The 15,695-nt window shown below is 38.8% G+C and overlaps 1 protein-coding gene across 6 annotated transcripts in view; it reads right to left on the bottom strand.

Moving 5' to 3' along the window:
• Positions 1 to 6,304: 6,304 nt before the first annotated feature.
• CD96 (CD96 molecule) overlaps positions 6,305 to 15,695 on the bottom strand; it is a 101,485-nt gene continuing 92,094 nt past the window's right edge. For 3 of the 6 annotated variants that reach the window (XM_078065842.1, XM_078065837.1, XM_078065838.1), the window contains 4 exons: positions 14,648 to 14,713; positions 13,779 to 13,868; positions 10,715 to 10,838; positions 6,305 to 8,581 (listed from right to left, as the gene is read on the bottom strand). In XM_078065842.1, coding sequence (XP_077921968.1) covers positions 8,473 to 8,581; positions 10,715 to 10,838; positions 13,779 to 13,868; positions 14,648 to 14,713 — 389 coding nt within the window. In that variant the 3' untranslated portion in view covers positions 6,305 to 8,472. The remainder of the gene's footprint in view (positions 8,582 to 10,714; positions 10,839 to 13,778; positions 13,869 to 14,647; positions 14,714 to 15,695) is intronic. The other 3 variants (XM_078065848.1, XM_078065845.1, XM_078065852.1) reach the window with 2 other exon arrangements.

Genomic DNA, 15,695 nt, shown 5'->3' with positions numbered 1-15,695 from the left:
AAAAGGAACATTCTTTTATATAGCCACAGTTGAGTTATCAATACTTTTCTCCAGTCTTCTGCCCATATTCCAATTTTGTCAGCTGACCTGACAAATGTCAGATCTGATTTGTCAGATTTTTTGTGTAGCTTTTCTTCCCCTCCAGTAAAAAGGATCCAGTCTGGAGTTAGATATTTGCAGTTATTTTTCACGTTTTTTTAGCTTCCTTTAATCTGGAATATTTTTAGAGCCTTTCTTTATCTTTAAGACATTTCTTATTTTGTATTTATTCAATGTCACTTTGTGATTGGATTCAGTTTATTTGTTCTCTGCCTGAATACTGCATCGGTGATATTGTGTCCTTCCTGCTATCACATCCGGGCGAGCATGATGTTCACCTATTCCTCACTAGTGATGTTAATTTTGATCACTTGGTCAAGTTGTTGTTCTCCACTACATAATTACTGTGTCTCCCCCCACCGCTTGTCACCAATAAGTATACTTCTGGCAGATCCTTAGAGACCATGAAAATATCCTAATTGTCATCAAAACTTCCTCCTTGATTTAGCATCTGTTGATGAATCCAGCCTGGCCCCATCTTTACTACAATTCCTCCCTCACCTCCCCTTTCTCTTTTTCTCTGTCTCTCCTTACCTATATTTCGAGCACCTATTTCTGGTAAGGACTCATAAATTCCTGCTTTTTTTTTTTTTTAAGATATTATTTATTTAATTTTGAGAGAGAGAGAGTGCGTGAGCACAAGCAGGAATGGGGGAGGGGCAGAGGGAGAAGCAGACTCCCCGCCGAGTGGGGAGCCCGATGCGGGACTCATCCAGGACCCCTGGGATCATGACCTGAGCCGAAGGCAGACGTTTAACCGACTTGAGCCACCCACACAACCAAAATTCCTGATTTTTTTCAATGGTTTCTAATTCATTAGTATACTTAATTATATTGGCGCTCAAATTATCCCAGATTTAGCCATTAAGAGTCCCTTCAAGCTGACTCTCGCATCCTCTAGCAAACCCCAGCATTTTTTTTTTTTTTTTTGGAATAAATTCTTATTTCCTGACATAACAAAATACTCCATCTCACGCTATATCTTCTTTGCCCTTAATCAGAGATTTCTTTGAAAAGTTCTGATTCCTTTCAGCAGGGAATTATGTTAATGAGAAGAGCTGACTGTCAGATGTGCTCATTGCTACTGGGGCATCTTTGCTCTGTGGTCCTTTGAAAAGACGTATCTGGGGAAGACAGGCAGTATATATAGACTTAAAATACAACACATACACACACACAATCAAAATCAACACCACCAATGAGAGACGGTTGGACATCGTATTACATAAATTATACGTAATTTTTCTTTCATTTTTACACACAGGTAGCTTATTATATAGTCTTTGTACTTTGCTTTTCCTTCCGAATACTATACTGTCTCCTGGAAATCACTCTATACCAGTGAATGGAGATTTTCTTCTTTCCTGACAGCTTAACTGACAGCTATACGGTTTTCTATTTTGTGTATTTACTATAGTTTATTCAACCAATCTCCTACTTTTGGACATTTAGATGGTTTTCAATTCTTGGCAATTACAAATAATGCTGCCAAGAATATATATATTCTTGCATATATTGCTGGAAATAGAGCTTTAGGGTAAATTCCTGAGGAGAAATTGCTATGTCAAAGGATAATGTAATATGCAGTTTTGTTAGATACTGTCAAATTCCTCTCCATAGTTGTTGTGCCATCTTGCATTCCTTTCAACAACATATGAGAGTACCTGTTTCCCCACAGCCTTGATAACAGAGCATGTTATCCAAGGTTTGAAATTCTTCACAAGTGAATGAGGAAGAAATGATGTCTTAGTGAAGTTTTAATTTGCATTTCTTTTAATATCAATGACTGAATTTTTTTCAAGTGTTTAAGAGTCCGTTTTATATCTTTTTTTGTCAATCATTGGTTCATATCTTTGGCCCGTTTTTAAAGCTTATTTATCCTCAATATTTGTTAAGTTCTTTATCAGTCTTTATCTGTAATATATGTTGTGAATAGTTTCACCTAGCTTATCATTTGCCTTTGACTTTGCTATTTTGTCATGCAAACTGCTTTTTATTTTTAGTAGTCAAATGTATCCATCATTGCTTTCATTGTATCTGGACACATACATTTGTTTCTTTTGTTAAAGATTTTACTTATTTATTTGTGTGTGTGAAAGAGAGAAAGAGACAGAGAGAGAACACAAGCAGGGGGAGCAGCAGGCAGAGGGAGAAGCAGGTTCCCCACCGAGCAAGGACCCTGAGATCATGACCTGAGCCAAAGGCAGATGCTTAACCGACTGAACCACCCAGGTGTCCCTGGACATATATTTGTAAAGTTAGGTTTGTAGTAATAGTTACAGTATGTATGTACTATGACTATAGTATATATTATAGCACATGTATATATGTATATGTACCATAGTATATGTATATATATAACTAGTTATAATATCTATACACTACAATAGTGTATATGTATGTACATATATAGAGATATACTTATATATAAATATAAATATGCACACACATATTATGTGTAAACATTTAGTTAAAGAAATATACCATTTTCTCAAGAGTTTTTGTTAGGAATGGGCAATGGATTTTGCCAGAGGCCTCTTAAGCATCTTCATCTTTTAAGATTAATTATATGCTTTTCCTCTGAAGCCCTATTTATATGGTAAATTATATTATGAGATTTTCTGTTATTGAGCCCTTCTCTCATTCTTGGTATACATAATTTTTAGGTAAGGTTTTCAAGTCCCATTACTATGTCTCAGTGCCTTTGTCTCTACTGACCTTGTCTCTCTGAAACCTTTTGAAAATATTACACTCTGTCTCTGAAATGATACCCTCTTCTTTGTTTCTCTTCCTTGCACATACTTTTATTTTCATATGTATTTATTTGTTTAAATGTCTGTCTCTCCCATTAAACTCTACACTCACTGAGGGTATGGAGGGTGTGGTTCTTATTTTTCAGATCAGTTTCTTGAGTGTGGAATGCATAAACCCTAAATGGCTATCCAAAAGAGGTACTCAGGAGCAGTGCTTGTCATACTTTTCTATTAACTAGCCACAGAAATTAAAATCAATTCCTATTAAAATTATGCCAGATTCAGATCTATTAGGCATCAAAGCATGTCCCTTTGAATCAGTGCAACAGCTTTATGTATAAGAAAAATCTGATGCAACTCAATTATCTGTAAGAGTGGAATTATGCTGATCCCAAACCCAATTATCTATAAGAGTGGAATTATGCTGATCCACAAACTAGTGCAAAAATGGTTCTACCATAGATGGAATTCTCCAATCCCTTTTCCTCTTCCCATTCACCATGAACAGATATTTATGCCTTAATGAAAGAAAGTGCAGGATAGAGAGGCTAAGTCTTGTACATGGTTCCCAGGTTATCAGGTTCACCACCAAATCTCTCCTCACAATTCATGTAACTGTTATTTCATCCCCTCCACTCTGCCTTCCCAGCACTTTTGAGTATTTTCTGGTGACAGCTAAATGGCATTATTACTGTAACCAGTTTTATTTGTCGGTAGGACTTCTTTGGACAGTAAATGGGGAGTTTCTGACAGAACTCAGGGCAAATGTGCACATGTACCTGGCATTTACCAAGGGTTGCTGGATGCAGCCCCTTCCATGTTCTCTCTCTCTCTCTTTTTTCTTTTAAAGATTATTTATTTATTTGAGAGAGAGAGCATGCACAAGCAGGGGGAGCGGCAGAGGGAGAGAAGCAGGCTCCCCGCAGAGCAGGAAGGCCAATGCAGGACTCCATCCCAGGACCCTGGGATCACGACCTGAGCCAAAGGCAGACGCTTAACTTACTGAGCCACCCAGGTGCCCCCATGTTCTTGTCTTTACGTTGCGATCTTGGGTATGTTACTCTTCTCCTTTATTTTCCTCAGTGTGCCACCATATAATCAATCTCACAGAGCCTTTGAGCAGACATGAGGAGTCTGAGTGAGCAGACCAGGCAAAGAATGTAACAGAAGTTAGAAAACTACAGAGATGCCAGTTGGGGAGAAAAATTGTATTCAGTCATTTCAAAAGTGTTCTCTGGCCCTGATCTTACCTAAGGTCATATAGTCTCCTGCTCTCTTTGGTCATGCCTTCCTGGCTGCAGCATGCTGCCTTGTTAGTAATCACAGAATCCTGGAAAAGAAGTCCCTTTGCAGAAGCTGGGAAATAAAATGTCCTGCTCTTACCGTCTCATCTTGTGTTTCTCCTTGGAACATCAGCCCATTTCTGCCAGTTAATGTCTTTTTCTCCCATGGGGGAACTTTCACTCACCATTTCAGCTGTCTCCGCTGGACACTCAAGCTTTGTCTGGTCAACACAGCCATGATTGCTGTTATCAAAAACTCTGTACGTCAGCCCTCAGAGAACAAAGTTTCTGTATTTCTGCAGATTCAATCTTCAAGTTCAAGCCAAAGCCAACTCTCCTAAATCAGTGTGCCAAGAGGGCTGCCTTCAAGAACCTCTGGCTTGCTCAGAGCTTCTGAGACAATGCTCTTTCATTATCTCTGGCCTTGGTCAGATTCTCTAAACTTCTTTTGGCTTCTGATCTTGATTATTCTTTTTTCTTTTCTTAGTCATTTTTTTTTTCACACTTCCTTGGCTATTCTACCTTCAGGGGTCAATTATTTCTACTTTTCTTTGTTTTCTGTCAACAATTTTTAGGCATTAAAAAAATCAATATTTACTTAAATGTACACAAAACATCTCTTGTCTCCCATCCAAGTACTAACCAGGCCCGACCCTGCTTAGCTTCCGAGATCAGACGAGATCGGGCGCGTTCAGGGTGGTATGGCCATAGACAACATCTCTTGTCTATAGTAAGAGGAGACACCAAAACAATTAAATATTATGATATAATGGAGATTTATCACACCACGGACTGGAAATCAGAGATGGATTTCCATCATTTTGGCTCTATCACGTCTGATTATGTGATGTTGGGCAACTCATATTTACATAGTGTCTTAACTCCCTTTTTGTAATAGGACCTCTAATGCCCATCCTGGCAAAATGTTAATGTTTTAAAGACCTATAATACAAAGTGAATTTGGTCAAGCCAACCATATGTTCTTCAGTTAAAACAAAACTTCTGCCGAATCAAAAAAAAAAAAGTGACTATTTTTGACAAAGGCACATTTTATCTCTCATTCTGGGCACTTGCATATGATCCAAAATATGCCTACCCCTGGACTTAACTGTATAGTTATTGCTATTGCTGCAACAATGCTGTAGAACAGTTACACAATTTCAGCAGCATACAATAATATTTAATTCATGCACCTCTGAGGCAGGCTAGAGTTGGTTGGTCTAGACTGGGCTTGGCTTGGGTGGTTCTGCTTTGCTCTATGGGTCTCTCATCTTCTTGGAGCTGGCAGGCTAGCCTGAAAATGTTCTTCTCATGGTAATGGCAGAGAACCAGAGTGAGTCCAATCATACAAGCACCTTTCAAGCCTTGGCTTAGTCATGCCCATGATATTCCGTTGTCCAAAACAAATCACATGGCCAAGCCCAAAGTCAAGGGGTGCTCATGGTGAAGGTGGATAAGGAAGAGGATGTTTCTGAACAATAATGTCATCTAACACACTGTGCTTTGGAAATAAGTGATGAAAATGCTTACACATGGCTTCTTCTCAGTAAAAACGAGGGCAGTGATGAAGACATCCAGAAACCTCCGGGATTAGAGTCTAGTGTTGCTATTTCTTATGTGGGACAGAACTACATCCACCTCTGGGGAGAGGAGTTGCTGGTTTAAGATAGGTTCTATGGACTTACTTACACACAATTTTGAGGTGCAGGAGAAATGGTCATTTTAGTCAAATGAGGGAGATCAAAATCACAGCACTGCCTGAAAAGCAGATCTGTGAAAAATTCCCTCTGAACCACTGCATGAATATCCCTCCACGGGTAAGCAGCTGTTCCCTGTATTCACATTAGAGATGACTTTGCAAATGCTGACCAGAACTTATTTTTAAGACAAAACTGGGTCACTTCAAAGAGGAGCTGATATAAAAACACCATGATGTCAAAGGATAGACTGAAAAATGACATGGACTTGTGTTATACTGTAAAACTGTCCATCCCTTTACTGAAACCATCTCAACGTGCTCCAACTCTGCTACTTTTACCCTAATACCTCTACTTGTATTCATGTCTCCTAATGAAGCAGTAAAATAAAGCCACAATGAACTGAACACAAATTACTGATGATTAAGTTGTATTAAATAAAAATAACTACATATGAAGCAACAGTCATATATATATGAAGTTAGTCTTATTTATTTCTTGAGAATTAATGAGGAATCGAGGGTAATTAAGGCAGACAAACATTATTTTTCCATTCATTGGGCTGTATTAGTTATCTATTGCTGTTGTAACATATTATACCTAAAGACAGTGGTGTTAAATAATAAGTATTTGTTATCCCACACAGTGTCTGTGGGTCAGGAATTCAGAAGAGGTTAGCTGAGTGGTTCTGGCTCTCATGAGGTCCCAGTCAAAAGATCAACTGAGGTTGCAGTTAAGTAAAGACTTGAATGGAGACTGGAGGACATGCTTCCAAGATGGCTCGCTCATATGGCTGGCTAGTTGATACTTGTTGTTAGCAAGAGGCTTCAGTTCCTTGACAGGTGGCCCTCCAAATAGGGCTGCTTGAGTGTCCTCACATCATGGCAAAGAGATTCTTCCAGAGAGAGTGATCAAAGAGAGATCAAGGCAGAAGCTACCATGTATCTTGTGACCTAGCCTTGGAAGTCACACTCTGGTGACTTCTGCTTATCTTATTGGTTATACTGGGCCTGCAGCTGGTACTCACAAGACTGTACAAGTGCATGGCCCTGGATTTGAATATCTCCTTAAATTTTATACCCTAGGTGTCTTCCTTGCCTTACCCTAGTCCTGGCCAGCTATATATAAGTCAGTTGCATTCACTATCAGAGGGGACTATGTAAGAGGCAAGAATCATGACGGACACATTAGAGGCTGGTCACCACAAGAAATAAGTACCTAACCGAGATTCTGATTAATGAGAAGGGACCTCCACTGGTTTCAGCAGTTCTCAACTTTGGCTGAACTCTCGAATCACCTGGAAGTGCTGATGCCTGGGCCTCACTCCACAGGGATTCTGATTTCATTGTTCTGGAGTGGGACAGTCCTGATGTTCAAAAAAACTCAAAAAACTCTCCAAGTTATTCACACATGTGGTCAGGGATAAGTACACTGCAAATGAATAAATGTTCCTTTTGAGACTAAAGCCGGTACAGCATTTGCCTGTCATAGCTGACAGCAACATCTGTTGCTCCTTCCTCGGGCAGGGGTGTTTGGGTGGTTCAGAGGAACAAGGAGCATCAGTAATTTATTCACTTAGGAACTCTCGTTGAATACAGAACAGGTTTGGCTAGCTAGCTTTTGTCTCTATTACCTATACATTCTGTTTGAACTATTTTTGTAAAAGATTGGTAGGAGCAGGATTAATTCATCAGTGCTAGAATGATTTGAGCCTGTATTTATTTCAAGACAGATAAAAACATGCAGATTGGATGAACAGGAGAGTGCCCAGATGAAAAAGAGAATAATAGGAATTACAGGAGTTGGATTGGGGCTAGGTTGCCTGTTTATTCATGTAACAGTTTGGTAATAGTTTGACGTACCCATGCGCACACACACACACACTCACACACACACAGAGGTAAAGCTGAGGATGAGACCACTCTTAGTTCATATCATTTAGAGGCCAATGAAATATTACCTATGTCTACTAGGCTACTTGGTTGTTGGCTAGTTTTCCCTTTGACCCCTCCTCATTCCATGGGGCAGGATGCTGGGCAGAACATGGTGGGAGGAAGGGGGACTGGGACTGGTGTCTTGTGCAAGGTATTAGGATTTTCTCTAGTGAAAATAAGCAAAATATTTTCAGTACAAAGACTACTTGCACTTATTTGGAACTCTTGCTAGAACTTTCACATTTTCTTCTTTTTGTAATTTTCCTAGGGAATGCAACAAACCTCAGAGATGATCATACTTTTGGCAAATAGTTTAGAATGTTAGCAGATGTCCAAATAGAAGAGGATCTGGCATGGACATATGCTTGAAACCACTGTCGTCACCTCAGTCAGAGAACTAAAGTGAAAAATAAAAACACTGCAAGTACTTTTTAATAACAGCAGCCTAATTTGCACTTTCTACATAAGCGAGAACATTCCTACAGATCGCATTGGGTATGAGCATGACTTCGTCTCTCATTCTTGCTCAATTTCAGGCACGTGCAGATGAAAGAGGCTGAGGTGCTGGGAAAACAGGTCATTCACTTCTGACATCCATTGCAGCTGCAGTACAGGCTTGGCTAGAGGGCAATTATATTAATAAAGCACAATATCCACCTTCTCACAGGATTCTAGCAGAATTCTATACGGCAAAGTCTCAAGGGGGCTAGAGTGTCTCCATCTCATGACAAGGCAGATCACTTCCAATGGACTCTTGAATGCAAGTGTACTTGATGGGAGGTGGAGGTGGCTTGAAAGGTGGGGGTCTTTCCATGCTAGGAACAAAACATTGCTCTTTCAATGCTAAGAATGTGAGGCGGTGATTCAAGGAAACAGGAAAGTAGGAAACAGAGAAAGAGACATGCCCACCAGTCCCCTCAGAATTTTTCCGTCTGCTTATTAGCTGTGTTATGATAATATCATTAATTAATATTTATATGGTATTTTATAGTTTGCAAAGCATTTTTATCATAACATTATTTAATTTGTATCTAGGGATTGGACATTATTGTCACCATTCTATAGATAATACTGAGGCTCAGAGGTCTTCAGCAACTTGCCAAAGAGAACCAGACCAGCAATTCTGGTCTTTTAACCAGAACCCATATTCTCCATGGAAACTGCCTCCTAATAGAAGAAGCGTTCCTCTTATGTGGGTTAAAACACTCCTCCAGAGACAAAATTTTTAAATTCTGGGACTAAAGACTGAAGGTTTTCAAATAATCCCTTTGCCAACTTTACCCCCAGCCTTCACCCACACATTTACTGTATACTGTGAGGATAGGGTTGAGGTGGGAAGAAAAGCTCTTCTAGATCCTTGAATTGGTTGATACTGGATGGTTAATGCAGGAATCCCTTACATTTGAATCAGCGAACATTCTTAAAATCATCTTTATATAAAGTACTGTTCTACGTTAGCACAACTCATCTCTTTGTCTGAAATGCATCAGGCATACGTGTGAGTTTGGGATTTAGCTGTACGAATATTCCAGCTCTCTTGATATCAAGACGCCAGAAATTCATCTGTGAGCAGATTTCTGTCCTTGACTCAAACATCTCCACCCCTTGTTGGTAAATCCATAGCACCTTAATTTCTCCAGAGAGATAGAGATGGACATGGACATGGAGAAGGACACACACACACACACACACACACACACACAGAGATTCTCATCTCTATATAACACAAACATTTGAATACAGAATTAAAAAAATCAATTCAAAATTTCAGATTCCCATTTTCCCGTTTTAATAAAAATATCTAATGCCTATTACCTGTTTTTTTCTGATGCCTCGATGCAGACAATATATTTCAACAGGTAGATAAAATTCTAAGAAATTTGCACTTCTGTTTTTTCAGGGAAATTATGAAGTCCTCCAGGTCATATGGTAGCTGAAGTGTAGTCCTTGGACGAGAGTCCAGAATTTCAGACTACCGCTTTAGCGTGTGTTTTTTCTTTTTTTAAGATTTTATTTATTTGACAGAGAGAGCACAAGCAGAGGGAGAGAGAGGGAGAAGCAGGCTCCCTGCTGGGCAAGGAGCCCGATGTGGGACTCAATCCCAGGACCCTGGGAACATGACCCGGGCCGAAGGCAGCCGCTTAACCGACTGAGCCCCCCAGGCGTCCCTAGTGTTTTGTTTTTCACCATGAACACTCGCTGCACAGTGGTTATAGAGTCTTTGAGGACAGTCTAAGTCGAAGGTACTGCACAGTGGTCACTGGCATCTTAGAGAGCAGCAGCAGAAGGAGTGGAAGAGTAGCTCTGTATGCTGTAGGGGTCTCCTCTAGTCATGGTCTACTCTGGATCCAAAATAGCCAAGTCAGAAAAGCGAGGCTTAATCTGACAAGTCATTTCAGATTGCGGAGCGGAGGGAAAAGAATTTTGGAATATATTTCAATAAGACAAAGGAGGGGTAACCCACTGTTGACTTTCTTTTGTCCTCGGGGAAAAAGGAAAAGGCTGGTAAAAGCCCATTCTGCTGAAAAGCAGCTGGAGTTTCTTAAAATTACCTTTCTCACTCCATTTCACACTTGAGAATCTGGGCCCAGGTGGGCCCAGGCAGTTCAGAGATGCATGAACATGAAAAAGTAAGGAAGATTAAAAGAAAAATCAGTTTTAGTGTTTGAGGTGAGGCAAGGCTCAGTTCTCATTTCATGCCCACTGACTTGTTCCATCTGACGAATGTCAGAGACCGAACAGGCAGAGGGGGACACTGAGTCAGAGGTTGCGCAACTCATCCCAGCTGGGTGGTGCTGGGCAAGCTGTGGAGCTTCTCTGAGCTTCTCTGAGCACCTTTTCCTCAGTTCTATATGAGAACTCCATATAGGAGTGATATTTAAAGTGCTGAGTGAATGTGTTGTACTGAAAAAGTGTCTCTGTTCCTGCAGATTCAGGATTATACTCACATTTCCTTCTGGTATTGACACCATTTTCTCACTGCAAGACCAAACAATGCTATGCAGAAAGAGAGCAAAGCTGCTACAATCACCGGCCAGGACATTCCATCTTTAGGTTTATTGGCCACAATACCTGCAAAGGGCATAAAGAGAGATGAACTTTAATGCCAAACTTTGGCAATTAGAAAGCAGGATGAATTGAACTATCTCTCTTACCTGTTTTCTCCACGGGCCATCACTGACCACAGTCATGCTCTGGGATCATATCTATGCCTCGTTCTCACTTCTGTTTTTGCATGTCTGCAGTTACTTTTTATGTGAATGTCTTTCTTGTTAGAATGTTCCAGAATGAATCTTTTTTTTTTTTCTTTCATTTTCCCAAGGTCCTGGACAATCCCTGGCACATGATGGCCAATGAAATGTCATTTGTAAGGATGAATAAATAAAAGGAGTAAGCTCTAAATCTGTATTCCAAATTTACTCCAGTAAAGGAAACTTTATGTGAAATAATGGCCTAGCTTTGATTCTCTTATTCTTTAAGAAGCCATTAAATGCTTTATGGAATATTAGTGTATTAGGGGGAGGAAGAAAGAGTAAAAAGCATTATAATACTATAACATTCCAGTGCCCTGAAAATCCCAAACTGAAAAGTCCTGGCTACTACGTGTCAAGTTGTAGTGCTCAAAAGATCATCATCCAAGACTTTTCATTTGGATGTCATTCGAGGAATGATATCCAGAATAGAGATTTTCTAATCCTTTCTACCACCTCCCCTTTTTTCTTTCTTTCCCCTTTTACACATTTCAGCAATAGAAAGGAGAGAAGTGACAAAAGGGGTAAAACTGAAACCAGTTATTTTGCTCTTTCTATGGTCTGCAAAGGGAGGAAGTCAAAAGTAAAGGGCTGGGAGAAATTATATTGGTGGGTGATAAATGGACTGATTTTTCTTACCCCTTCTGATTATATCCACACTCAATTCATTCATTGCATTTCTAGCATTTGTACACCAAGTCAAACTGTGTGAATCAAAGACTTTCAATTATTGTTGATTTTAGACCAGAGGCCATATAAATATCATATTCTGGACTGTTTTACCTTTTTTCTAACATGAAGGAAGAATTAAGAAAATTCTCTTAGGAAATAAGGTTGTCAAATTCTACTGCAGGGAATAAAAGGGAATGTTTATAATTACATAGTTACTTAATATTTTCCTTTTTAAAAGGACTGACTTCAGATGCCAGCTATCCATATTAGAGGCAATAACTTTTAATAGTTAATTATGTATCTCACTGGAATTTTCTATGCATATATAAACATATATATGTATCATGAATATATATCTTTTTTTCTTAGAAATGAGGGCAATACATATTGTTCTGTCCCTTGCGTCTTTCTTTTTTTAAAAATGCTCTTGGAATACTTTCCACGAAAGTGCATAGAGATTTACCTTCTTTGATTAAATGAGTGGATAGTTCCCCAATGCATAGATGTATCATGGTTTATTTAATTGGTCTCTTAATGTTCGAGGGTTAAATTGTTTCAGGCTTTTGTTATTTCTAACAACACCCCAGTGAAATTCCTTATACATTATGGATAGATCTTTAGCTCTTCAGATTATTTAGATCATTTAGGCAAAAAGTCCATTTTGTATCAGAATTATCTGGATTGATTTTCTAGATTGTGAACTGTTTGTAGGTGGAGACTGGGTTTTTATTTTCTTTTATTGCCTCATATTTATTATAGTGCTTTTTATAAAGCAAAGTCTCAAAATCCATAGGCCAAAAAAAGTGGATTCAAAATATTAGTTACCAAATCTTTTCTATATTTAGCATAGGTTGGACCGCAGCAATATGATGTTGTTATGTTTATAACACATATCCAGACACTTGGGGTCTTTCTGATGCTCACCCAACATCAGCCTAGTCTAAGCAGATGCTGAGTACTCTGGAAGCCCACGTAGTCCTATAATACATACCTATATGCTATGTTGTATGTGCAGGTGACTAGTTCACACTAGTTCATGGTAGTAGTGGAACTGTGAAAGACTAGAGTATCATGATCATAAAAGAAACAATCATACAGATGGTCAACCCAAGCTACACAAAGTTCTGTTTTAGTCAAGTCAAAATTTACTAGGCTCTACACTGGTAACATGGTGGGATATAACATTTTACCCCTAAAGTTTCAGAGAAATAAAAGAACAAAAGGTTTTAAATGGGTTTTACATCAATGCTTAATATTTTTCTCCCTACCACATATAGAAAATGAGACCACTGACTTCAGGAATATCCTAGTGGAGAAGCAGAGCTCCAATCTTGTCCCTTCTCTGAACTAGGCAGTTTTTTAAGGTACCAATATCTGAAAGGCATTGGTAGAACTTCAGTTTGTTCTACTGGCATGTTGTATGCAGGATGATGCTCCAAAGATCTGAGGACTAGATGACCTTCGATATAGAATAAGCTGAGTATTCAAGTGGAGTGTTCACCAGTCAAGAGAACACCCACTGAGGTGAAAGAGTTGATTATGTCTCTGAACTTACAATCAAGACCTGGGTTGGGAGGGTCTTGACCTCTTATGATATAAAACAAGAAATTATATTCAGTATTGACAAAATTTTATTAGTTTAATTATGGAAATACTCTTTGTTCCAACAATCTTTCTTGTCTCAGATATATTTTCATAGGATAGAATGTTTCTCACTACTTTTCATCTGGCTAATTTTTATTCATTTTTCAGATTTTAACTTAAGTAGATCCTTAGAGGCTCCTTTCCTGTTGCCAGTTAAAATTAGATCTTTCTGTTACATTCTGACAATCCCTTATACTATATCATAGTATCTGTCACAAATAAGTTTAATTATATGATTACTTACTTATGTATATTATCTTCAATAGATTATAATCTTCAGAAGGCCTGTGTTTTCAAGGTCTCTTCTGTATACAAGACAAGGAAGATCTACTTCTTTCACAGTGTATACCCAACAACTGGTACAGTGTCTGGCAAATGGTAGGTACTCAACAAATATTCGTTGAGTGAATAAAACACAAAATTTAGAAAAAAGTAAATGACTCACCAGTGATACGGATGTGAATATTTTTTGTCGATCCATTGGCAGTTGTGGGAACCTCTGAAAATGTTCTGGTTGTGCTGGTGAAGACATCACCTAGGGATACACAGGGGATATGGGAACTGATCCTAACAGCCATCTCAAACCAATGAAGTGCTGTAAAATCATGATTGGATTTCACTTGCTATTAGGAAGAGCTCAATTTTAATGGCCTAAATGCTCCTACAGTACTACGTATACAGTTTACTAAGGACCAATTTACAGCAAGGCTTGGACCTTAGAATCTAATAACTACCAAAGAAGTGAAACTCTCTATTGGTTTAAAGAAGAAAAGAGAAGCTGTACAGCACACATAACAAAACAATATCTGCTAAAGAATCCCCATGAGAAATTTAAGTGGTTATGGGAAAATGTCTTATGTTGGAGCCACAGAAAAATGGGCCCTTTCTTATTCTCCCAGGGTATCAGAGATTCAGACAATCAAATGCCAATTCTCCCACTATAATGTGTTTGATAAGGTCAATAAAACTTCCTTTGCAACATTTTGGTAGACAAATCTGTGTTGACAAATCATCTCAATTTCTAATGAAAATGCAATTTTAATGGATTTAATTAGCCAAGAAATGCTATTTTGTAGATTTCATTTTGAAATAAAATAGAGGAAAAAAAATCTAGGACTTGGTCTCTGACTAGCTTCTTTGAGTGACTGTGGCTGGGAAAAATTTTGGTTTTATTTATTACCATTTTCATCATCAAGGTGCACTTTTCAATACCTATCTGAGATCGGTTTCTTACCAGTTCTTGTTTTTCCACCTTTGCCCAAATAAAGCAGGCCACTATCTTTCCTGACCCTAAATCTTCCCCCAAGTACTCACCATGAATTGTTGAGCTTGCACCTGAAGGGGATGAACTATATGTTTCACTGGGCATCCATGAAGCTGCTAAAGAAGATATTGGAAGAGTCAACCTGTATAAGACTAGTTATTTTATTGTCTCTTCTTGACTTTTAATTGAATCTAATAATTTATAGTAAAATAATAAAATGAAAAAAAGGTTATTAATGAATATGTAAAGCAAAATCACTGAACTATTCTCCTGCACACATTAGAATGTCCCAAAATAAAGTGGGAGTTGAGGGAAAACTTGTGATCCTGATGTCTCAAATAGGGGAGGTTTTGATTATAGCCACTTAGAAGCAGGAAGAAGAAATGGAAGCAAAACACTAGGAGAGGTTTCTCTAGCCACAGAGCGTGTGTTGTGACTATTCTCGTGTCCATCCAATATATGGGAGAGAATGAAAGCCCAGGTGTGTTATGGTGGCCTTTAGTCAAGCAAAGGTGCCAAAAGGACTCTGAAGACCTTGGTAGAACATGCATGAGGGAACAAAACAGTTTGTAATTGTGCATAAGCTGATATTTTTGTTTGGCCATGACAACTGAACTGTGTCAACAGTGAATTTTCAGACCCCTCTAGTCATAGGCCTCGCTAGCTGCTGTGCTGAGTTGTCTTGATGGATTCAGAAGCAAACCTTCCCCTTGAGTGGATGGCAGCAAACTCAGGCAGTACCTATAGCTTTTGGAGTAGATCTATCAACTGATTTTGTTTAGTTCCCCATCTCTGGCAAGAAAGTTCCACTTCTTGGCAGGCTCTGCATTTCTGTATTTGATAACAGGCCTATAATGTAGTGTAAAGTAAAATAGCTATAGTTACACGTAGTTGCGATCAGTAGAAAAAGATTATGCTCATTTATTTAAAACATTAGCATGTATGATTTTCCAAGTTAAGTGCTTTCTTGTGTGTCAAGACCAAAACAAATAAGCAAAACCAAACCAGACCAAAACAAACATTGAAAAAACCCCCCAAAACCAAAAACCCTTAGTCCTCCCCTTTTCTTGGTTTCTCCCTAGATGCCAATGGCAGTTG

This window comes from Halichoerus grypus, chromosome 1 (assembly GCF_964656455.1).
Source record: "Halichoerus grypus chromosome 1, mHalGry1.hap1.1, whole genome shotgun sequence".
NCBI classification, from domain to species: domain Eukaryota; kingdom Metazoa; phylum Chordata; class Mammalia; order Carnivora; family Phocidae; genus Halichoerus; species Halichoerus grypus.
This window is presented reverse-complemented; position numbering and strand designations above follow the sequence as displayed.